We start from the raw sequence: 23768 nt of genomic DNA on the forward strand, positions 1-23768 counted from the left end.
AGAGACTACATAACAACTCAATAGAGGGCCCGGATTAGAGTTCTGCTCTCCTTGTCCTACAAAATACCTAACTCCTCACCACGCTTTCTGCTGAAATTTGGAAAATACTGTTCATCCTAACTCCATCTTCCTTACATTTAAAAAAATAAAGCAATGCTCATTTAGTTTTGGAACTGACTGGTTTTAAATCATCTGTGTCATGCTAGGCTTTTCTCTCACTATTTGACTTTTTTAGCTATGGAAAAAAAATAAGTTTTTATTCTCCATTCTCATGTAATACTGTCATGCTGTGTGAGCACTCTTAGAATCAATCTCACCCAACAGTTCCCCCTCAATAATCACTCAGTAAAATTAGATTTTTAGAGTTAGAAAGGATTTGAAAAGTAGTTTTATTAGATTCTTATGAGATAGATATATCTCTATAAACTAATGCCTAATTTTCTTATAAAATATTTAGTAAATTTTTAAATACTTTCTAGTAAGTAAAAGATTACTAACTTAAGTATAAATCATTTATAGAGCATTCATTCCTGTGGATATGTTTCTTTATAAATATCCTACATTCTTTCCATTTGCGCTTATTTTCACTCTTACCTTAGATTTTATTTGAGAGAGAGAATGAGAGAGAGAGAGAAAGAGAGAGAGAGAGAGAGGTCTGGGAACCCAGTTTAAAAAACATATATCTGTCTGACTTATCTGTTTCAATGGGAATTTAAGTCAGGGTGAAGGAGAATTTCATGGACAGGACCCAGAAATTCTCATTTTTCATATATGCTTTCTCCAAAGATGGGATGGCTTTCCAGTTCATTTGGCAACTTCTCATTCCCACTGCAATGGTTAGAAATTAATGACCCAGAACCAGGAGAGTTGATTATCAACATAGTGAAGGGGAGGGTTTCAAAGAGCAAGGAGGGCTAATCACATGGAGGGGGAGTGAATGGAAATTGGCAGGGTGACTTTCAACCTTCAACAGTCACCCTGGAGTGCTGCGGTGAAGGACCAAGAATATTTCTGATGGAGAAGAGAACTTATTTGGTCACCAGCAATCTGCCTTTGATCCTCTTCAAAGTCAAGTTTCTCACCACTGCCTAGAAAAATAATCTAATTCAGAGGACTGATGTGTCCTCCTTGAATGTCTTCCTTTTGGGGGCAGTGGGAGAAAGTTAAAGACATATAAAAAAGATTAACAGTAGAAGGGAAGAAAAGAAGACAAAGGGAAGCAAATGTGGAGACCCTAAAACCAGAAATAGGAATAGAGAGAAAGAAGCCAGGATGAAAGGGAAGGGAAAGACCACAGAAAATAAAGCCCAGGGGAATAAGAAGAGAGAAAGAGAGAAAAGGAAAATGAATTTATTGCTCAGAAAAGTTTCTCTCCTTCAGTCCTCTAGGTCAAGAAATCAGACATGGCACAGAGCATGGAAAGGAGGTAACAGACCCCAGTGTGTGGTCCTGGAGAAGCAGGAGTTCAATCCAATGGGAATACGAGCCCCTGCAGTGATGGCTTCTGCCCTGGTGTGTTTCATGCAGGTGAGTTGCAAAAACACAAGAATAAAGCTTTTGTTTGTTTCTCAAATAAATCAACTCTTAGAAGAATCTGGACAGAAATGAATCGGGGGGAAAGATTTCTACAGAACCAAGAGGGTAGTGGGAAATGAATAACTAGAATGTTTCCTTAGTATTATGTGGTTACATAGTGCAGGACTGATGAATGACAACTTCAGTGAAAAGAGGGACAGAAATTAGGGCATTCATAGATACAAGTAGAGTGGCTATGGCAATTTAGAAGAGCCACTTATGTGTATTTCTATCTTTTAGCGGCTTATCACCCATCCTTCAAATTCCCAAGTAAATGATCAAAACTAGCTATGTAATTCCCCTAAAGAGAGTTTCCCGTATCAGCTTTAATACTATTCTTGAAGTTTATAGGTACCTCCAGATCAGAAGTAAGTCAAAAGAGGGAAAATTCTTTAAAAATACTTTGGATCTTTTCTTTCTCCCCATTAAAAATCAGAAGCCCTGCGTAACTCATTAGCTGGGAAAGGGGTCACTGGACTGAGGGATTCTGGCCAACTGTCAAGGGGAAGTTTACACAGCTATGAAATCTACTAAGAAGGAGAGCAAATGAAGAAACTGGCTAGTATCAGGTTCCTGCTCAGCTCCTAGCAGGGTGTGGGCTGTCTGTTTCACTTCTTATGTACAGTTAAATTAATGTCTGAAAAATGCATTTCTTGTATTCTCTTCTTATTTCCTCTTCTTTTCCGTGACCTTCCTGTCCCTTCTTTTCTCTTTTCTTCTCTTTTTGCAACAGTCCTGAAAGAGGCATTTTATCTACTAAGTACTTTAAGTGTTTCTAGCTTTTAGTTAACCTAGAGAGGTTTTTGAAGGAGAAAGTCAACTATAATGCAAGGTAGAAGGAGTGGAAGGTTTATTTACTAGAAGGTTTATTTGAAGAGACTTGACAGGAATGTCAAAGGGTTGTTAGAGCAGATTTGTCCCTGGTTGTATTAACTCAGTCAACACACATCTATAACTGAGTTTGCTTTGAATTATGGCCAAATCCATAAATGTGTGCAGTTGGTCATGCTCCTTAAAACCCTACACCTTAACCCCCAGTTCCTTAACCATTCAAAATAAAGTTAAATATACCCACCTATATCATTATTTTGATAAAATGTTATGAAATATTCAAAGTTCTTAACAGTGTGACTGGCATATAGTAGCTGTTTGATAAATAAGTCCGCTCACTGCTCTTCTTGTTTGGTGAGTTATTGATGTGCTGAGGGAATGAAAAAGAACAGTGGGGTAGAATTCAGCTTGCACCGGGAAAGAATTAGGAAGACAATAACAATATCCTGAGGGACAGATCAGGTAATTTCAAGGACAAAGAAAATGATACAAATGTTACTTCTCATTCACAAAACAGTGATGCCCACTCATCACAAAAAAAAAAAAAAAAAAAAAAAAAGGAAGGAAAGAAGGTAGGGGGGGAGAGAGAGAGAGAGAGAGAGAGAGAGAGACCAGATTAGATAGTTGTTGTGCCAAGTTCCCCCACTTCAAATGTAGTAATAAATAAGCATGGGAGAAATGAAAACACAGCCCTAAACATGGCTAACCTTATGACCTTGTCCTTACATCTACCCTGCTCTTACTAATTGATCTGAGCACAGTCATGAGGGATAACAGATAGGCTGCTGAGCGCAGCAGATGAGACAATTTCCCTGTCTGAGACTCTTTCCCTTCCTACAGCTTCCTTGGGCAAGATGTGAGGAGAACTGTGTCAGTCCTGCGCAGTAAGTATCTGAGACTACAAATGGGGAGGAAGGAGAGACAGACAAAAACAACAATACACAAAACAGGGTCAAGAGGTCATCAGATATCTGTGACTTCCTTTATTTCTACTTAAATGGGCATCAACTCAACCCACTTATCTCACAGATGGATTATCCAGAAACAAAGACAAGCATTTGTGTCATCCTAAGCACTCAAAATAACACCACTGACAGCATTTTTTCCAAAGCCAATCTTCCTAACAAAAGAGCTGACTGAATCTCAATTTATGCAATCATAGAGATTTGCAGTAGACTTTCTTATCCGTGCTTCTCAGTGACTCATCAAGACAGACTGAATTCAGTAAATATCTTAGTCATAAGCAGATATATTTGGGTGATTTCCAAAGTGCATCACTACTTCAAATCTGAAAAGCATTTTCTATTTTTTAGGACATGATGATATATATTGCAGACATCATTTAGCTATCACTTTGAGGTAATTATCTCTTAACCTAAACCTGTCACAATTAGGTCTTATGTTTCATTCCACTTGGAGGTAAACTAGTAAAAAAAAAAAAAAAAAAAAAAGCAGGGACAGTGTGAATAAAAAGACTTGCTCAGGCTGAAGGAAAACACATATTTAGCCATGAGAAGGGTTTCCCAAAAGCCGAATATGTTACACCCAGGAGAAATGGTGATGGCCTTGGTTACTTGTTACACACTCTCAGGTTTTAGACACCTACCTCCATAGGAAGAGTCATTTTTAATAGAAACAGGATCATAATGTGGTAGAACTAGAAGCAAACTGTATATTCTACAACTGTTCAAACAAAGAAAGGATATAGAAGTGAATTTGAATATATCAACAGATCAGAAAGTATTATTAAGTTTACTGATCTTCAAAGATAAACAAATATTCTCCTTTCCCTCTCCTTTCCACTCCTGAGCTTATCCCATACTCCTTCTTCCATGTAATCCGTATTTTTTTATCCCTAAGAAGAAAATTGCCCTAGTTAATTCAGAATACGTAGTTAGCTTTCATTATGATAAAGTTGGTTTTTACATTTTTTCCTCCTTTTTGTTTGGCCTCAGCAGATACGTATATCAGTTTTAATTCTGGATGTGAAAATTTAGGGCCCTTTTTATGGTGAGAGTTTTTATGATTTCATGGTGGCCCTTTTTGCAACAACTTGCAAAACAGAAATTACAAACTTCATTGTATTGCTTTCATGCTTATAACTAAAATTTTCTTTATGTTTAAATTTTATCAACCTCAAATACATACAAACCTTAACTTTCACACCCATTTTCAAACTCACTCTGTAAATTTGCATTAGAAGGTCTTTGTTGGTAATTTTCATCATAACTGTTTATAATGGTCATGGTTATATTTTCTATTAACACTATTTCATGATCATTACCTTAGTCTGTCTTATAATTTACAAAATGATTTACGTAATGCCATCTATAGTATAAAACACTAATTAAGGCATCCCTTTTCACAATAGATTCAGTTGGTAATATTGAAGTTATAAACTGTGATGCTTTTATTATAACAATGTATCATATTATTGTAACTCATTCTGATTCTGGAATCATAAGAAGTATTGACTATATTTTTATTGCAAAATTTTTTATTCTTTCTTCATAGTTGCCTGACCACAGATTGGGTACATCTCTGGTATATATGGTAAGTTTCAGCTTTAAAACCCAGAAAGATATTTAATAGGGACTTCATTTTTCTCAGGTCTTATTTATTTTTTTAGTAATTTTAGTTTTTAAATATTTGTCGGCAGGGGAAAAAATGTATGAAACAGCAAACCTACTTACCTAGTATCTCATGGAGTAAAGTTTATTTACTTCATCACTACTCTCTGTGACAATATGCCAGGATTTCCTATTTCAATACCATCTCCTCGACCAACATGAACAGGTTATTATGTACTTTCTCAGGATCAGTTATAGAAATATCCACATAGAGGAGATTACTTCAGTAAAGTTAAAAGCAGCCTCTCCAAACCACATTAAATCTCTTACCAATTGTTCTAATAAACAGACTAGTCTTGCTGACAAAATAAGGAAGTATATATGTGAAGTGAAAGCCTTGAAATTAAAGTCTTATAATTATTCTATAAAATATTCACATAAGAATCAAAATGCAGACATTGAAGACTGATTATGCCAAAGTTGGGAAACAAAGTAGATCACAGAGCTCTCACTGCCCCTGGGGCTCCTTGCAGGTTGCTGGTGGTGATTGGCGCTTTGCTTCTACTATGTGGCTTGACTTCTGTGTGTTTCCGCTGCTGTCTGAGTCGCCAGCAAAATGGGGAAGACGAGGACCGGCCACCATATGAAGTGACAGTCATAGCTTTTGATCATGACAGCACTCTCCAAAGCACAATCACTTGTGAGTACACTGACATTATACATGGGAGGTGAACCAAGGTTTAAACAAACAGGATGGTACAATGGTATAAAAACATTGATTGAATAATATTAAAGATTCTGGAACTCAGGGTAGTTTTAATTTCCAGAAGCCTGAGAGGGCTTTCGCAAATGCTGTATTTTCAAATATTGGTAACATTTTTGAAGAAATTGAAGAGTGAAGAAAGAAATGAAATGTTCGAGACAATACTGGAAATGATTTGTAGGGAGAATTATCCAGTTCACAAATAGTTATTTTGATAAAATTATTTTAAACTCTGAGCAAATCCCTTTTTCAAAAATGTTTTGCGTTTTGTAAAAATTGCCATTTTCTATCTATACTCTTTTATATCTTTAGAGAAATTTGTCTTGGGTACTTTCAGTTCTTTAATCTCCAAGTCTTGATACACTAAATATTAACCCCAACATATCCTTCATCGTCAGTCATAAGACACTTTATTTTTTTCTGTTTTCTTTATATTCTTTCCTAAAATCGGAGAGTAAATACCAGGCAGAACAGCAGGTGGTAAAACACTGTGGTATTTATTTTGCGAAGAGAACAATATAGTGTGTTGTTTTTCATCTTTCCTGCCTCCCTGTTCTCACTATCATTTTTGAGAAAAGATGAATAAGGCAGAAATAAATATTTCTAAGTTGTCAGTGGGTTAGTGTAAAGGGTTCTAAATCTATAAAGGGGGAAAGAGGGTTATAAGATGGGAACACAATTTAGATTATTTTAAGATACCAGAGAAGACAGAATATTCTGGCAGAAAGTGAAGTTGGTTTCTAAACAAGCTTCACAGGATTTTCATAACATTTGTGGCAGAGAGTTGACAATGTGTTTGGACACTTGTTAAAAGTAAAAGGAAATTAAGTGTGTTGTAAGTCTGATTTCTGAGGATGTCACATTTACTTTAGCTCAGTTCCTTTTTCCCTCACCAGCCCTGCAGTCAGTATTTGGCCCTGCGGCTCGGAGAATCCTGGCGGTGGCTCACTCTCACAGTTCCCTGGGCCAGCTGCCCTCGTCTTTGGACACCCTCCCCGGGTATGAGGAAGCTCTTCACATGAGTCGCTTCACGGTTGCAAGATGTGGGCAGAAAGCACCTGATCTGCCCCCGGTGCCAGAAGAAAAGCAGCTGCCTCCAATGGAGAAAGAGGTTCCTCAAGTAGAACACTCTTCAAATTGATGGGAACTCTAGTTTTATAAGTGGGGTGAGGGTGTCCCCAGAATTGGTAAAGATAGACAAATGGAGCAATTTTTTTTTAACTTTCAGAAGATTTAGGATGACATCTAAACATAATTTGGTGGAAAAGATAGGTTCCAACTCTTTATTTCCAGCCTCATGTATTTTCTGATATGGAATGCTCTAATTGAGAACTCTCATCTTTATCCAATAGCCAAAATTTGCAACTAACTTCTAGCAATGCTGATTACTACTGAACCAGGAAAACATCAAAGGTCTCTTCCAATTCCTTCAGCTCTTGAGTTCCTTTACGCATATGATACTACAAGTTGCTCTTCTCTGCCAGCTAATAGATAATAATACACTTGAGGAGAAAGACAGCCATAAATATAATTCACCAAATTCACGCTTCCTCTTGAGAGAACACCCACTTTTATACTGAATGACAATGATAATCTTGGATATCATATAATACCTAACTGGACATCCAGCATCCAGGGGTGGGATTGCAGGTGTGGGCTAGGAGAGTACACAGTACAGTATTGAAGCACAAAATATCAAGGGCTTTCTTTCACTCCCGTTCTATCCACCAGTCGTGTGAGAAACTGCATAGAGTTCTATTCGTTTTTCAGTTCCTCTGCCCTATGAACACACACACACACACACACACACACACACACACACACACACACACTTTTGTGACTGAAAGAAGAGCGTTGCTTTGCTTTTTTCCTCCTTCCTGCTTTGACCCCTTAAAATCAACTGTCTGCAGTGACAAACACTAGTCTCTAGTGGTGGGCTTTACTGCCACCTAGTGGACTCACGATGGAAAATGCATTCTCCTGTTTGAGCCTATCCTCACATCTCTCCAGTTCCTGCCGCATTAAGTGAACTAAGCCTGCAATGAAACCCTTTCCCAAGGCACCATCCAGCTGTGTGACGCTAAACTGTCCACCTAACACACTACCTCCAAAATGTACTGCTATTGGAAAATTGAGGCAGTAAAGAATATTTGGGGAAAGACGACTCAGTAGTGTCCTTAGATAAGTCACTGAAATCTTCCAAGCACAGTTTTCTCATCTGTAAGATAGGCGATAATAACACCTCACAAGATTGTTGTGAAGCTAAAATAAACTAAGTATATATGACAAGATTTGTATAGTATTATGCACATGTATTTGTTATTCTTGGTATGGACATCTAATTTTCACCTGCCTGCTATTGTTCTGATTTGTCCTTTTGCCACATTACTGCTAAGTCACACTCGAAGTAGATAGCTTTACTTCATCAATAATATTTGTTAATTGATGTAAACAACTAAAGATATGTGATTCCTCCTAATATTTTCTGTGTAGAGGTAAGGAACATTTGAGAAAACTCACTTATTAGGGAATTAGCTCCCGTACTCAGGGAGACATGACAGAGGCCAGGAATGGCTGAGTAGTGCAGCACCTTGTTAAATCCATTCTTTGAGGCATTCTCACTCAGCCCAGCCACAGGGAAAATGTTCTGAATATAACCTGCGGGTGATCTGCATCTGTTCTGAGTCATTTATCAAATGGCCTCTGGAAATTGTTGAAATGCATGGATTGTTAATAGCACCTGAGGTGGCCTTGTTTTGCCACTGCCAAATGAATCACTTCATTATCACACATTCCATAAAATATTCTTGGCTCATTACTCCTTCAAGATACCAGGGTCTTAAGTTAAAATGTCGAAAGGTATAAAAAGATCTTAGAAGAAATCCTGTTTTATTCTAAAGAGATCTCTCTGCCCCACCTCTCCCTGTCCTTTTGCCCCTCACCTCAGCCCCGGGAAGACTTTACTCTTGTTGCCCTCCCATTTTGTCACAAGCTATTAGCATCCATTTGGCGTCACTTCCTTCTATATGCAATCTGAATTATATATTGTAAAATGGAAAAAGGGTATAGTAAAATGGGAGAGCTAAAGAAAAAAAAATAACTGTCACATTCTTCAGCCTTGTAATAATTCAGACACTGAACTTGAAGACAATCTGGAGCTACTTAATGTGTTTTTAGTAGGACAGTGCCATAATGTGATCAACATTTTAGAAAGATACTCTGATGTAAATCGGAAGTCTTAGCTGAAGCATGAAGAAGGCAGGTCTTTATTCTACCTAGGAGCACACTGTAAAAATCCTAGTTAAAAGTGATGCGAGCCTGAAAATAAACATGGGGGGTAGTGATGAAATGGATGATAATTACTTCTTTTTTTCAGCAGAACTCTCAGCTGTGCTCAAATTGAAAAATAAATGACAAAATGGTTGGGAAATGGGATGTCTACCCCATTGTTCTCTAGGTCTTTTCTCTAATTTTAAGCAGTAGTGATTCTCTGCCACCTCTTTCTTAGCCCAAATGACACCTTGTGTATAGACCTGCAACTTGGCCACGAAGCTGCCCGACCCATCCTGGACAGCTTTCTTTGGGTAGCCTGCGGGTGATTACACTGGGCAAAAAGCCACCTTTTACATCACTTTTTACTTGCCAAAACCGAAACTCCTGCAAACAATTTGGGCTGTGTCTAGTCTGATAACGATATCTGAAAGGAAGTGTCCATATCAACATAGCAGGAAATAACTCTGACAACACAAAGCTCCTAATCTCTGAGAGACCTGAAAGACCAGTATATATTAGTTTACACAGGACAATACAGGCTTTCCTTCCTGAGGGAAGATGGGTCTGAAAGAAAATTGGGCTGTGATGACTGGTTTTGTCTGTGGTTTGGACACTTGCGTTGGCCTTATAGATGTGGCCTAGAAGACCTTTATTAGAGGGTCTGATTAACACATTAAGAGTTTACTTGTACATGGGTATATGGAAATAAAGCAAAAATGAGATTTATGTAACCAATTTAAGAGACAAAAGAGAAAAATTGCAAAGTCTGGGAATAGTGAATTGTGTTTTCTTTTCCTTGGGTAAGCAGATTGGCTGGAAAGCAATAAAGAGGCCATGATGGGAAGTCTGCCCTTGAGCAGACTGACTGAGAAAACAATTTCAGTGATTTATGGATTGTCTAAGATACACTGAGAGTTAAACTGTGGAAAATATTTTACATGTTGTGATGTTGGTCAGTGTTCTCCTGCTGGCACCTTCACCTTGGTTAAGCCAGATTTACACTGTTTCCCACTTCAGAATTCCTTCTAACTTTGAGTTTGGAAAAGGTGTCATGGAAGTGGTAGTGTTTCAGTTGAACCCTGATTTATGATAGAATTGTAAACATCAAATACACAGTATAAGAGCATTTTCTGTCTATGCACAAAGATAGAAATAATGAGAATGTGAGTCATGGAGAATGTTAAAAAATTTCAAGAGTGATATAAAAAGAATGAATCTGGAAAGATAGGTTGGCATCTTTTTATGGAAGGTATTACATGGGAGCTTAAGCAGTTTGATCTTTAATCCTACATTCTATGAAAGCCATCATAAGTTTTTGAAAAGGGAAAGAGATCATGTAACTTGTATGATGCTTTGGCTGTCTCTAGAGGATGAAAACGAGAAGTGAAATGTAGAAGAGTGAGACCATTGTGGCTACTGAACTATTCCACAGAGAACACATGTACTTTTTCAATTTCTTTCATAAATGCTTAGTTATAGGCAAAGCTATGAAATAAGGCAGGCTCAATTTACACCTCTTTATTTCAGCTTCATGATAGTCATTCTTTAACTGTTTAAATTGCTCTTTGGCTATTACTATCCTTGTTTGACAAATGATATCAGTGTTCCAAGTCTCTAGATGTTTCTTGAATACCAGTTTGTATATCAAACTTGCCTACACAGGCTCTCTCTTATACGCCCCTCTTGCACTAGATAGAACCTGCTGTCCCATATGATGTTAATACTAATTACTATAGGTGGGAAAGTTGAGTACTACTCGCTCCCTTTCTCAAAAAGGGTTGTAAATCCACACTCAGTAAATACCAAAGCGGATGAATACACAGTCAATTCAAAGGGGACAAAAGTTCATCAAAAGCCAAATAAATAGCAAGTAAACATAGCCATTTGAATCCCTACAGAGCACCATTTAATTCTCCAAACTATGTGTTCCCTTTTGTCAGCTTTGGAGGCTGAATTGCAGGAAGTGATATAACTTGCAGGGATCTGAATGTCTGAGGTGGTTTTACACTCAACTTCCTCAAGCTTGAACCACCAAATGGAAAAACCTTTTGCTCTTATTTTTAAATTTAATTTTATTATTTGAGTTAAAGGTATGCATTTATGAAGATTAAAAAGTCAAAGAGCTCTATAAGGATTGTGAAGAAAAATAGCACCTTCCCACTACACACGTACATGTACGCATACTCCCTACTTTTTCAGCTGACTTTGTAAAATCTACATTTCAACAAATACTCTGCATATATTGCTACTCTTGATTTTTATGTTCAGTTTGATGCATCATCTATCAACTTGCCATTATAGAAGAAACAAAATTTACCCCTTTTCGTTACCACGATCCCTACCTTTGCTACCATGACACATCTGAACATATCTTGTGCCTCCCATCTTCTAAACATAGTTATATCATAATTTTAATTAGATGAGTATAATGGGTCGTGGCAAAAAGACTATTATTGAATAAGAGGCTGAAACCAGGCTTTTGGGCTTTTTCCTTACTCCTTGTCCAGTCATGGTATAGTCACTTAATCATTCTATGCTTCAAATTCTTAAGTTGTAAAATGATAAATTGAGTACATGTACATTATATTATTATGTGCAGATCACGGGGGTTAATGCATATACACATACTATACATAAAGCATGCATATTATATCCTCTTTCCTTTTTGCATGTCTTTCTCTTTGTCGAAATGCTCTCCTTTTTAGAAGGCCACCAATTATACTGGATTAAGGCCTACCCTAATGACCTCATCTTTTGATTATCTGCAAAGACCCTATTTGTAAAGTCACATTTATAGATACTGGGAGTTGTGACTTAAACATTTCTTCAGGGGACATAATTGAACCTATGACACAGTTGATTTAGTGGATTTTCAGGAGACAACAAAGAAAAATATATCTTTTTCAATCCACCATCTTAAATCAGTAGTCTACCCTTTACTTTCTTGACTATGACATTGTCATGCACGGTGTCATGCGGGGTCTAGGCTCCCGCTCCCCAAATAAGAACGTAGGATATGGTGAGGCCAAAAAGGAACACCCACGGAGCCATAGATAGGAGAGTCATACCGCTATAGTCCCACTGGTGGCTGGGTTGGAGACACAGGAAGCAGGAGCCACATGATCCGCAACCCGCCGTCCACTTGTTTCTGCCAGCCAACCTCACTTGCTAACTGCAATCCACCTCTCTGCAATCCGTAATCCACACTCTGCTGTGCTAACTGCAATCTGCTCTTGCTAGTTCAGTCACAATCTTCTTGCTAGCCCCCATTTTCTGTTAGCCTAGCCACAGCAGTTATATTAGTGGCCAATGGCTTACTGGTTACAGCTGATGGCCATCCAATCACAGTTGATGGCCATTTACTACCCGAGTGAGCACCTTTCCACATGAGGGTGAGAGCCTGGAAACTGCACTCCTGGCTCTGTCCCCACAGACATACTATGCACTTTTTGAGTCTTCACTTTGTATCCAAAGCATTGAGGATATAAATACAAGTAATATGTTACCAAATAGCACAGGGACTACCTGAAACTAGGGACTTAAATGCCATTAGTACTCCCTCCAACTCTGTCTTTAGATTTATCTCTATCCCTAGCTATATATCATGAGTTTCTGACTGACATCTTCTTTATCTTTCTTATCTTGGACTGGTGCATTTAGACTGCAAATTTGGACTTTATGAAATTAATACAGTGGCTACTGTAAGCCTCTGATCGTATATCATCAAAACGTCATCATTAAAAAAGGGGCTTATTTCTCTAGCCTCATATATAGCCATTTCATATTTTGTAGTCTATGTTCCAGGCATACTAAATTACTTAAATCACTGCTTTGCCTATATTGCCCTTATTTATGGTCATTGGATATCGTCAAAGGATCTTCCTGCAAAAACATTTTCTCCTTTTTTTTTCTTTTTTTTTGCCTAATTCCTGTAAATCATTTGGAGCTTAGTTCAGGCATCGCCTTCTCCAGGAATCCTTTTTTTCTACCCCATTTGCCTGGGTCCTTCTGTGTCTTTACAATGTGCTCTGAAAGCATTGTGTGCATATTTTTGTCACAGGACACATAAATGATGTATTGTTCATTAGATAATACCATGTCCCTTCCTTCTCATTTTTTTTTGGCGGCGGAGGTATACATTGCTTTGTAGGAAGCTACTCCTTCCACACTAACCACTGTGTAGTTCTTCTAGTGGGACCCACCAATCATAGATTCTCACTGCCTTGACCATTAAGAAGGCCAGGTGACTCATAAAAGACTAATCAGACTCTTTCCTTAGAATTTCTCACATATGAACTAAGAGAATATTACATTTTGTGTAATATATTAAATGTTACGCTGAGAATACAGGTAGAGAGCAAACTTTGGAAGTTCACAGATTGTGTATTCTACAATAAACCATTAGCGTTTAGAAAAGACTTGAGGCAGAAAGAGTAATCGAAATTCCATCTCCAAATTATTTTTCATATATAAATTGCCACTGTGCTTAGGTGTTTTTAAAAGTTAAAATCAGTATTTTTAACTAGCTACGATTATTTCCAGTAGATATGATCATAGAACAATAGTCTTAAAATATTAATCTTCATCGTAATTACTTTTTTCAACTGGTTGTAATGTTCTCCTTTGAGACATTTAGCTCTATTTGGATCGAAGCTAAAATGAGCTGAAAATTTCAATTTGAAAATAAGGAATAAAAATTATAAACATATAATGTGATAAAATAATTCCTGGATTTTCACACATAAAAAGGATTGAAAGATACCATGGAGAAGAAAAACAACACATCAATAAGTAGGGCTATGTAATTCATTCTCGTTTCAAGAATGAAACTCAGTTTCTTTTGTGGATTTATTTTTTAAATCAGAGACACTGAGATCTTGACAAAAGAAGATAGATAGGGGCTGCCATTTTCTAATATACTAATAGTTTGCAGAACTCCCTTGTTTTGGGCAAACCAGCCTGTCCTCACCCTTATCTTTCACTATTTCCTCTGTTCCCTACCATAGGTTCCTGGAATCACTGCCAGGAGCAGTGGTTGGAAAGGCCTTAGTCCTTTTGATTCTCGGTGGAGAAAGGGGAGGGCCAGAGGGAGGTGACACTGGCACCTGGCCCACCACCCAGAGTCCTCCACTCCCCTTTTTCAGGTGGCACTTTCTATTCACATTAAGGATACTTAACCAGTACTAACCTTCAGGTGAATTTTTGCATAAGAAAAAAGAATGTTTGAGAACTACTGAGTTAATCACTTAGATCACTTGATATTTTCTTTTCCATTAGACAGGCCCAACTTCTGCGTTAATAGGAGAAAATGAATCATTTCTATATTTGAACAGGCGTGAAGCCCTTAGTTAAGACTGACACCACTTCTCTGGACCTTGATTACATCTGATGTCCTTTACCTAATGTGTCTTTTCAAATTCCTGAGTCACGTTTTGTTTACGTTCCTGCTCCAGGAACAAATTGCAACTGCGGCATGGACCCAAACAAAATGACGCGAACGTGGTGAAGGAAGGGTCACGGTCAGAGGAAGCCAGCATAGCTCCCGAGGTTCCTGGAGGTTGCAATTGAAGGAGCAAAGGGCAAAATGCAAGCGCCTGGCACGTCCGCACTTGCCAAATAAACTCCAGGACCCTGATGCCTCCTTCCCCCAGACTTCAGATCCCAACAAGCTGGAAAAAGCTGGATTTTCTTCCAGTGTGTTGTTTATTTTTGGACCCAACCAAGAAATAGCGAGGGAGAGGGAAAAAGACATCTTTAGGAAATGTTTTGTTTTAAAACCACCTTTAATGCCACATTATCAATAAAATAAGAAGTAAAAACTGTTCTCATTTGCAATGAACACTGTTCAGGTGAAGTTTAGCTAGAAGGAGAATACACTGAAACCGACAGTGTCTGTCCACCCCCAACCCGCGCGGTCCAGAACGCTGGGGGCGGGATGCAGGGCGGGGCGTCGTGACGTCACAATACCAACGCGCCGCCGTGTTGTTATTGTGTTGCCAGTTCTCGGGAAAAGCCGCCTGGAATTCTTTACCTGGCCATCTCCTGCTTGCAGACCAGGTCACCCAGGATCCCTTCAGAAGCTCTACCAAGCTGCGCTGCGACGGGAGCTGCCGTTTCTGAAGCGATTCCGACACATTGAAATTTGGCGGTGGGAGTAAGACCCAAGAGACGCAATCATCAGCGAGGGAGGCAGGCCCCGTCCGGGGATCTTAGAAACCCTGCGGTTCATCATGAAGTTCCAGTATAAGGAGGACCATCCATTTGAGTATCGGAAAAAGGAAGGAGAAAAGATCCGGAAGAAATATCCCGATAGGGTCCCTGTGAGTGCAAGGGGAGCGGGAAGGGGGAGGAGAAGGGAATATCGGGGGGCGGGAGAGTCGTGATGGCTGCCCCAAGGCACTGGAGAACGCTGGTCCCTAAAATTACTTAACCCTGAATGGCCTTCACTGCGAGGAGAGCCAATGGAATGGACGTTCTGACTGCGGACCTTTTAAAACCTGTATCCCCAGGGCCCATACCCATCTTTAGAGCCGACCGCTTCCTTAGAGCGGAGCCTACGTTTGAATGACTCAGCAGTATTCAGAGGCTATTTAGGTTGTGATGTGCTCAAAATGTGGCCCTTCTGTGCGAGAATGGTTAGGTCAGGACCACACATTTGCTGCCTTTGGGATCGCAGGGAAGTTTTTTTGGGAATAACTGATGCCGTGGGGTTTACTCCCATAGATTTCTGGTTCTCCCTTAATCAAGTTGACTTTGGTCCTCGTGGCATTGGTTTTGGGAGGGAAAGGCTAGGAAGCCAGTGAATCCTTTTATATGGTGAGGATTGGGAGTTGGGGGGTAGGGGGTTGCCACAAGACAGGACTGGCCCAGAAAACAAGGTCACGTTCTCTGCGCAACAGCCGGCTTGCCTCATCATTCTTGGCTCCGGCGACATGTACGGGGGCAGCCAGCCTTCCTCCAGTACCTGTCTTATTAGATTGTAGCTGGGCACAATCAAGAAGGACTGAGGCCTTTTTCTCTCCGTTTTGAACCCTGGTTTATGTAATTAAATCTCGTGTAGGCAGTGAGGAGGAACAGAGAAGAAATGTTAAGGTATCTTTCTGCATCCGGGCGTTTTCCCCATCACCCCTCCCCCGCCACTTGCCTGGTTTCTCTCTCCTGTGGGCTGCGCAGCCGGATTGGAAGGCAGAAGACTTTAAAGTGTGGTAGAGGGAACAACCGTTGAATTTTGGAAATGGAGGAGCAGAGACTTTTAAGATTGTGCTCTTTATCTTCAGACAGGATCATTAAGATAAATGTTACAAATAATTTACAGGTGAAGGAATTGCGATGATCTGATTTGCTTTTTTGACCCGCAGGTACTCTTTGGGCCTCCTCTCCAATCCTTAATCTGTCAGAGTCTCAGCTACCAGAAGCAGCCTGGGCTTTAGGCCAGCGGTATAAACCCCTTGCTGTCCTTTTCCTATAAGGAAGAGGAGAGTTGAGGGCTGGTTCCATTCATTCCTTGGGAGTTGCACACAGAAGAGATCCTTCCCTAATTACTTTCCTGGTCCCTGGACCTTGAATGACAACTATAAAAATTTCTCCCAATTCTGGTGATACTCTATTATAATAACATTTAGAACTGACAAGTAACTTTTATTGATAGTTTACCATGTACCTGGGCATATTCTGAGTACTGTGTCTATAGTCATTCACTCAATCCTCACACCATTATAATCCCCATCCTACAGATGAAGACTGAAGCACAGAGAAGGGATTTCCTAAAATGTTCACATGGCTCGTCTGTGGCAGACCCCAGATTGCAGCTGGTTTGCTACTTCTATTAGAATTCTAATGTAGTTCTATTAGACAGAATTAAGTGTGCACTGTGTACCTCACATTCTTAGGTATTGGAAATAGAGAAATGAACTCTTGTTTCCCTTAAGAGTTCACAGAGCAGTATGAGGCTCTGTTCCAGTAGCTCCGTGTAAGTTACAAACTCTGAAATGTACCAGTTCCCAAATTGAGTTAAAATTCCCATGGATTTCCTTAAAACCAAACCCTTCCCATGTCAATCATTTACATGGTTTCACCCAATATTGGGTTTCACCCAATATTTCGGCTCATCACCCCACCCCCACTATTGTTTTCCTGCCCATAGTTTGGAGTTAAATGTTTTACAAAGCTGTTTAATTTGTAAGCTATTAGGACCATCAGTCAGTTCTCCTGGTCCCTCCAGTTATCTTTTAACCAGTGATAAGCCTTCCAACTGCTCCGTAGGTACTCAGCCTATGACCTTCTTTCTAGTTGTGACGCAGGAGGAAGAGCTCTGCTCTGAGTTCTGAGATTTGATTCCAGTTCCCGGCAGAACCCTTAATCTTGCTGTGCTCAAGTGTCCTGTTTACAAAAATGAGTGTTAGAGTAAATGATTTTCAAAGCCCCTTTCAGCTGGACCATTGGTGATAAAGCAATCACATACCCTGACTGCTCACATAACTCAAGCTTAACCCCAGCAACATCTCTAGAGCTGCCATACCTAATTATGTGTGCATGTGCCTTGGGAGAGGAGGGTTTCATGGGCTCTTGCAATGATCTTAATAGCTACAGTGTATTGAAAACCTGCAACATAGCAGGAAACTGTTAGGAACAGATTGTATATATATATATTTTTAATTCATGAACAGCCCTAAGGAGTATTAACCACGTTTCATTTCACAGAAAAACAGAGAACCAGACAGGAAAAGCAGCTAGCCCAGGGCCCACTGTGGGGTAGAGCTGGGATTCCTGAAAACCGAAATGTTTTCTGGTAAACCAGGGCCTAAATGATTACTCCTCCTCTTCCTGTTCTCCAAGTCCCTCCTCCCCTGCTGATATTTTCTTTGCGGTTGGCTGGCTTTATTGCTCTCTTTCTGCTTGCTTCTTGTGGTTTCCATCTCTTGATTGGAGCTGGAGCTGCCAGGTCTCAGAGCTCCTGCTAGACACAATGCTGTGTCCTGTTTGCCTTTGGTTTCATAACCTGCTACCTCCTGTTCATGCTCATTGTCGGGCCTTCACTTGTCTCTTCCTGAAGCTCTTCTACTTTTTCTTTTGAATTTTTGATTCCCATATCACTACTCAAGTTTTTAATTTTAAGTGTGATCACGGTTCCTCTGGTGTTCTAGAATAGGATTTTTTCCCCCTCTGTAAACACAAGATAAGTTTTTCACTCCTTTAATCTATCTCCTTTCATTTAAAAGCTTCAACCCCCCCTCGCTCTAGACCAATCCTTATATTTAGATTGTTCTGTATAATTTACAAAGCATTTTCACATACAATTTTATGGATTACTCAAGCTCACTGTTTCAGTACCATGACTTTGTAAAACGCGTTGGAAAGTTATCATCTTCCTTTTACTCATTGGAATGCTACAGCTCAGACAGGTCAAATATCCTCTTGAAGGAAGAGGACACAGCTACTAGGGATACTTGGCCACTGTTTATTTCTGCTTCTTTAACTTTTCTGTACTTCCCCTATCTTCTATATAGGATGATGATATTTTCTAAACTAAAAATCTAAAGCTCATGCATGGTTTTACAATAGATTTTGAAAATGTATAATTTAAATTAAATGTGATTTATATCACATTTATGTGATGTATATTATGATTTATATTATATATAAATCCATAAATCCTAAATAAATGTAATATAATTTAAATTTAAATATATTATTTAAATTAATATTTAAAATTTAAAATATTTATAAATCTTGTTTTATAAACTTACATGCATAAAAAGTCTTTAATTTTTGCATAGCTTTATTTTTTTACAGAAATACATATTTTTAAAACTAAAAGTATTGTAGAAATATTTAATGTAGACATTGAAAATCCCTTGAAATCCTAACATCATTAATATTGATAAATGGTTATTGTATTGACATCATATTACAGAATATCATGCTGAGAACTGTTTTACTACTGACCTTTTTTCGCTTAATAAAATACTGTCTTGAAAATATTTTTTTGCAGTCATTCTTGCAATTTTTGACAAAATATAAAATTAAACCATGTTATCTATAACATTAATAAGTGCTGTTTATAAGAAAGAACAAAACTGGTAGACACTCCGGACCATCTGAGAAAACGTGGATGATCTTAATGCTGTAATTAAATAGAAAAAAGCATATATCCTATAGTATACCTTAGACATAACTTACCATTACTTAAAATCAAGGTTCTCTTTTTACTTTTATCATATGCCCTATTGCATGATTAAAACTACAACCTTATTAAGAAAACCCATTGTGTAAGGGGTAAAGAAGAGTAAGAAATAGAAAAGTTAGATAGGGCCTAGACAAACTCACTTCAGCTAGGGCAACTGTAGGATGAGGAAGGAAAAAATACGAGACTAGATTCTGTAGTTTTCATTCCCACTCTCTGCCTCTTCTCCCAGGTGATCGTGGAGAAGGCTCCTAAGGCCCGGGTGCCTGACCTGGACAAGAGGAAGTACCTGGTGCCCTCTGACCTCACTGGTAATGCTCTTTCTTCCCCTGACCCTTCCATGGCAAAGCATTCCCAGTCCTTCCTGCATGTGTGAGATTGTGAGACTGAGAAGAAGAAGGGTTGCAGAAAGTGAGTGGGATTCTCCAGAGAGTTAGGTGATTCAAAAATGGTAACCTTTCTTCCCCATCACCAGTTCCCTTATGCATTTCCCATCATAGTGCCTTGTTTGATTTTGACACAACGAAGTGCAAAACATGGAAAGAGAAGATCAGGTACTCATTATTTAAACCGCTTAAAATTCAGCTTTGTTATTGTGAAACCAATTTATTTCAAAAGGAAAACCAGACTAGTTTCTTGGAAGAATCACATTGTAGAGATTCTCAGCCAAATACCTTATCTCCTCAAGCTACGTTTCTTTGTTAACGTTTTGTAGATACCGTTTGGAATTGCAAAGGATATCGTCATACTTCACTTGATCCTTAATGGAATAACCACCCCATCCGGGAGACACCGGAAACGTTTTGTAGAGGTGTTTGCCCCATTTGAATACCTGCCTTCTAAAACTTTTTCAGAGTGCCCAGTAAAAGGGAAAGTGTTGAACCCCACTCATCACCCCAACATTGGGATGAGTGATGGTGCTAAGAATACTGGAGTCCAGAACACCTCTTCCCATTACTGGTTTGTCTTAGGGTGGGAGTGGGCATGGAAGTGTGTTTCAGATCAGATTTAGACAATGATAGGAATGTTTCTGTCTGGATGTACATGCTGTTCCCACAAAGTTGTCCTCAGTTGAGTGGATATGCTAACTTTGGGTCTGAAATGGAGTAAAGGCAGGGAAATTCCTATTTTCTAAGAAATAAACTCCTCAATGGCACGTCAGAGGCTATGAGGCTTCTTTGAGTTTTATTAGGTTGGTGCAAAAGTATTTACGGTTTCAAAGGTTAAAAATAATTGTAAAAAACACAGTTACTTTTGCACCAACCTAATACTTTCTGTTTCTATAGCTGTAGGACAGTATTGGGCTCTGTTCAGATGGTGCGTAAAGGTGGTACTTGAAAGGGAACAGGTGCAGCAGACTTTTTTTCTGGGTCTTACCCTTCTCCTAATCCCTCGTTTCCTTCTCTCTTGCCTTCCTGTTCTAAACCCTTTCCTCCTTCATCCAGTTGGCCAGTTCTACTTCTTAATTCGGAAGAGGATCCACCTGAGACCTGAGGACGCCTTATTCTTCTTTGTCAACAACACCATCCCTCCCACCAGCGCTACCATGGGCCAGCTGTATGAGGTAATGGTCCTGGTCACAACAATACTGTGAAGTCTGCTCTTCTCCAGCTTTTGTCGCAGTGCATTCTGATAACACACCTGGGAAGTGGGGCAGGAGGTGTTGTCTGTCAGGATCCTCTTACACACGGCAGTGTGAGGCTCCCGGAGATTAGATACCACTTGTCCTTTCGAGGTGGAGCAGCTACTAGATTCAGTCCCTTTGAATTCTCTTGTCAGTCTTGCCTTGCTAGTGTTTTAATATTGGATCGTCTTTATTGAAGCAGCAGGAAATGGCTTCTGGTTGCCGAAGTTCCAAATAAAATGTAAGGCAAAAATCTTTAAATTGATTGGTCCTAGCTGGAGAGAAGAATTTATGTGATCTCAAGCAATGTCACTTAAGAGAGTCGCTATTATTCCTTAAAGGAGTTCATACAAAATGCTGCCTTCCTCTTGTGCCCCACCAGTGAATCAAATAAGCTTCTCTAATACTTCTAATTTTTATTCCATAGCATGTATTCCCTATCAGTAAATATGTTTTGCTCTACCTATGTTCCTGTGGTTAGAATGAGCGTGCTGTAGTCATGTTCCTATCCTGATACCTACATGTATGATGTTCTCCATGAAGGTTTTCTGTTTGTGAACTCAAAGTTAAATTCCAACCACTTCTGCTTTCTCTTTGTTCCTCCTTTTTGATGGGGTCTAATGATACTTTCAGTACCTACTTTATAAGGTTATGTGAGGCTCAGCATCCTGGAGATAATATAATGAACGTGATTATGGTTTTTTAAACTCTCCTCTTATCTCTTCCCCTAGGACAACCATGAGGAGGACTACTTTCTGTATGTGGCCTACAGCGATGAGAGTGTCTATGGGAAGTGAGTGGTGGAAGCCCAGCAGATGGGAGCACCTGGACTCGGGGGTAGGGGGAGGGGTGTGTGGGGGACTTGGGGAAAGAGAGGGGGGGCTCCCACCATGGAGGACACAGAAGGTGAAGACATCTGGAAAGACTACACCACACACACCGTCATCATATTTTCACCTGCTCAATTGTTATTTTTTGCTGCTTCCTTGGCCCAGGGAGAAAGCATGTCAGGACAGAGCAGTTGGATTAGCTTTGCTAGAGGAATGGAGATGATACAATTGAATAGCAGTGCTGTGAATTAATTTTTGTGTGAATTTTTTTCATTGAAGAGTCAGGAGGTGGGTGAGTTGGGGCCAGAGATGATTGTGGACCAGCAACAACTTCCTGCTCTCCCTTCCCTTTGGGCAGAGATTCTGTTTTTGACATTTGCACAAGACAGGTAGGGGAAGGGGATGGTAATGTTTTAGGACTACTGGTGGTGGACCATTCCTGGGGACCAAAAGAGACACATTGTAATTAAAGCATGGTACCCCTGCTCTCTTCTGTCTCCATACCTCCTCCTCAATCCCAGTCGTCATCTCACACACAAACATCACAGCACCAGCCCAGTGCTGGCAATAGACTTCAGACAGAAATTTAGATGGAGCTGTTTTACTGTGAGAAAGTGGGCCAGGTGGGAAGGGCATTGTGATTATGAAGGTAGTTTCGATAGCAGTAACTGGAATTGATGAAGTATTGAACATCTCTGTCTAACCTGCTCTCTCTCTCGCTGGTGCCTCTTTTCCCACACCTACCTTGGACTTGAATGAGCCTCAACCATTTCCAGTGACAGGTTAAAGGGATGTCCTCCCTTCCTGCTGTCCCTTCAGTCTCACATGCACAGAAACGCTAAGTGATGGCCAGCTGCTTCCCTTCTTGGGTTTTTATTTACTGCAGCTGCTAGTTAGAAAAGTTTGAGGGGATGACTTTTAGTAATTCATGGGGATTTTGTTGATTCTGATTATTTTCACTTTAGGGGTTATGTGGGTGGGGGTGGGGAATTGCACTCAGACATGACATTTCAATTCATCTCTACTAATGAAAAGGATCCTTCCTGTGGGGGAAATCTGTGTGTCAATTTTGTCAGCTGCAGGTTCTTGTATAATGAAGATTATGCTGTCAGGCCAAGGAAATAAAATTATTGCATACCTTAAATCTCACTGTGAGTTCAGAAATGTTGCCTTTATTTAGTGTGTGTTAGAATAGATGGCATGTGGAGTCATTGAGCAGACAATTTTGAGTGTGGCTGTAAGCAATGATTGCTCACATATGGTCAGATGTATTCACGTTTACTGACCAGGACTTACCGTCCAAAGGTGAATAGCGATGTGGGGCGATGTGTCTGGTGTTTTGGTGGTATGTGTGTGATTTTCTCTTTGTAGATAAATGCTTTGTCACTGCTTGATGTGTTCTTCAAAGCTGAAGGTGGAAGACCGTCTACATCAGAATATAGGGGGTGGGATGGGGAAGTGCTGATTAACAATGCAGATGTCTAGGCCTTAGTGGGATTTAGCCCACTCAGAATCTCAGCGTAGTTGTCTGTGTTTTTAACCTTCTCCTCATTCCCTTGCACACTGAAGTTTGGAGAGGCATTGCGCTGTATACCTGGTTTTGCCGTAAGTCCCAATCAGACCTTAGTTTCTCCATCATTTCTTGGTCAGTATGAAGTTAAAACAGTATAAAGCACCCAAGTAAGCTCCTGGGGTCAGGACAAGCTAGGTGTCTTCTGACCACGAGTCTTTCCTTCAGTCAGTCAGGGACCAATATATGGGTGGGCAGTCGGGGAGCAAGCTATGAGACAATAAAAAACAGATTAGTAGAAAGTCCTTTGAGGAACTTGAAAGCCCCTCTCTAACACTCATCTCTTATATCTATAGCCCCAAGTGGTGTCTACCTTTGTAGAGTTTTATGGACTACATCACAGTTACCAGAAAAGAAATAGATGGTTATAAAAGGTCCGTGGCAGGATTCCACCCACCATGAAACCATGCCTAGTGCACCACCTGAGAAAATTAAGTCAGGATTGAGAAGGAAGGAAAAAGCCCAAGCCCAGCAAGCACCCCATGAAGAAAACTAAGGAATGCACTAGGAGTTTTTGGTGTTGATGTCAAAGCACTGAAAATGGACTGT

At 39.7% G+C, this 23768-nt stretch overlaps 2 protein-coding genes across 2 annotated transcripts; both read left to right on the top strand.

Moving 5' to 3' along the window:
* Positions 1 to 924: 924 nt before the first annotated feature.
* Positions 925 to 8030, top strand: TMEM52B (transmembrane protein 52B). Its single transcript, XM_019713462.3, has 5 exons — positions 925 to 1527; positions 3247 to 3290; positions 4921 to 4959; positions 5510 to 5676; positions 6636 to 8030. Exons 1-5 carry the CDS (start codon positions 1273 to 1275, stop codon positions 6878 to 6880), a joined length of 750 nt encoding a protein of 249 aa, XP_019569021.1. The 5' UTR covers positions 925 to 1272; the 3' UTR covers positions 6881 to 8030.
* A 6544-nt stretch (positions 8031 to 14574) lies between these two features.
* On the top strand, positions 14575 to 22798 carry GABARAPL1 (GABA type A receptor associated protein like 1). Its single transcript, XM_019713515.3, has 4 exons — positions 14575 to 15332; positions 19428 to 19506; positions 20641 to 20759; positions 21551 to 22798. The coding sequence occupies exons 1-4, from the start codon at positions 15243 to 15245 to the stop codon at positions 21614 to 21616; spliced, it is 354 nt and encodes a 117-aa protein (XP_019569074.1). The 5' UTR covers positions 14575 to 15242; the 3' UTR covers positions 21617 to 22798.
* Positions 22799 to 23768: the final 970 nt, after the last annotated feature.

Source organism: Rhinolophus sinicus, chromosome 1 (genome assembly GCF_057876585.1).
Source record: "Rhinolophus sinicus isolate RSI-liver-muscle chromosome 1, RSI-T2T, whole genome shotgun sequence".
In the NCBI taxonomy this organism is placed as follows: Eukaryota; Metazoa; Chordata; class Mammalia; order Chiroptera; family Rhinolophidae; genus Rhinolophus; species Rhinolophus sinicus.

Bases quoted from the DNA above. Each gene is read 5' to 3' on its own strand.
- TMEM52B (XM_019713462.3), top strand. From the start codon at position 1,273: ATGAAAGGGAAGGGAAAGACCACAGAAAATAAAGCCCAGGGGAATAAG. The intron at 4,960-5,509 runs GTAAGTTTCAGC...GGCTCCTTGCAG, and splicing joins GTACATCTCTGGTATATATG to GTTGCTGGTGGTGATTGGCG. The intron at 5,677-6,635 runs GTGAGTACACTG...TTCCCTCACCAG, and splicing joins TCTCCAAAGCACAATCACTT to CCCTGCAGTCAGTATTTGGC.
- GABARAPL1 (XM_019713515.3), top strand. From the start codon at position 15,243: ATGAAGTTCCAGTATAAGGAGGACCATCCATTTGAGTATCGGAAAAAG. The intron at 15,333-19,427 runs GTGAGTGCAAGG...CTCTTCTCCCAG, and splicing joins AATATCCCGATAGGGTCCCT to GTGATCGTGGAGAAGGCTCC. The intron at 20,760-21,550 runs GTAATGGTCCTG...CTCTTCCCCTAG, and splicing joins CCATGGGCCAGCTGTATGAG to GACAACCATGAGGAGGACTA.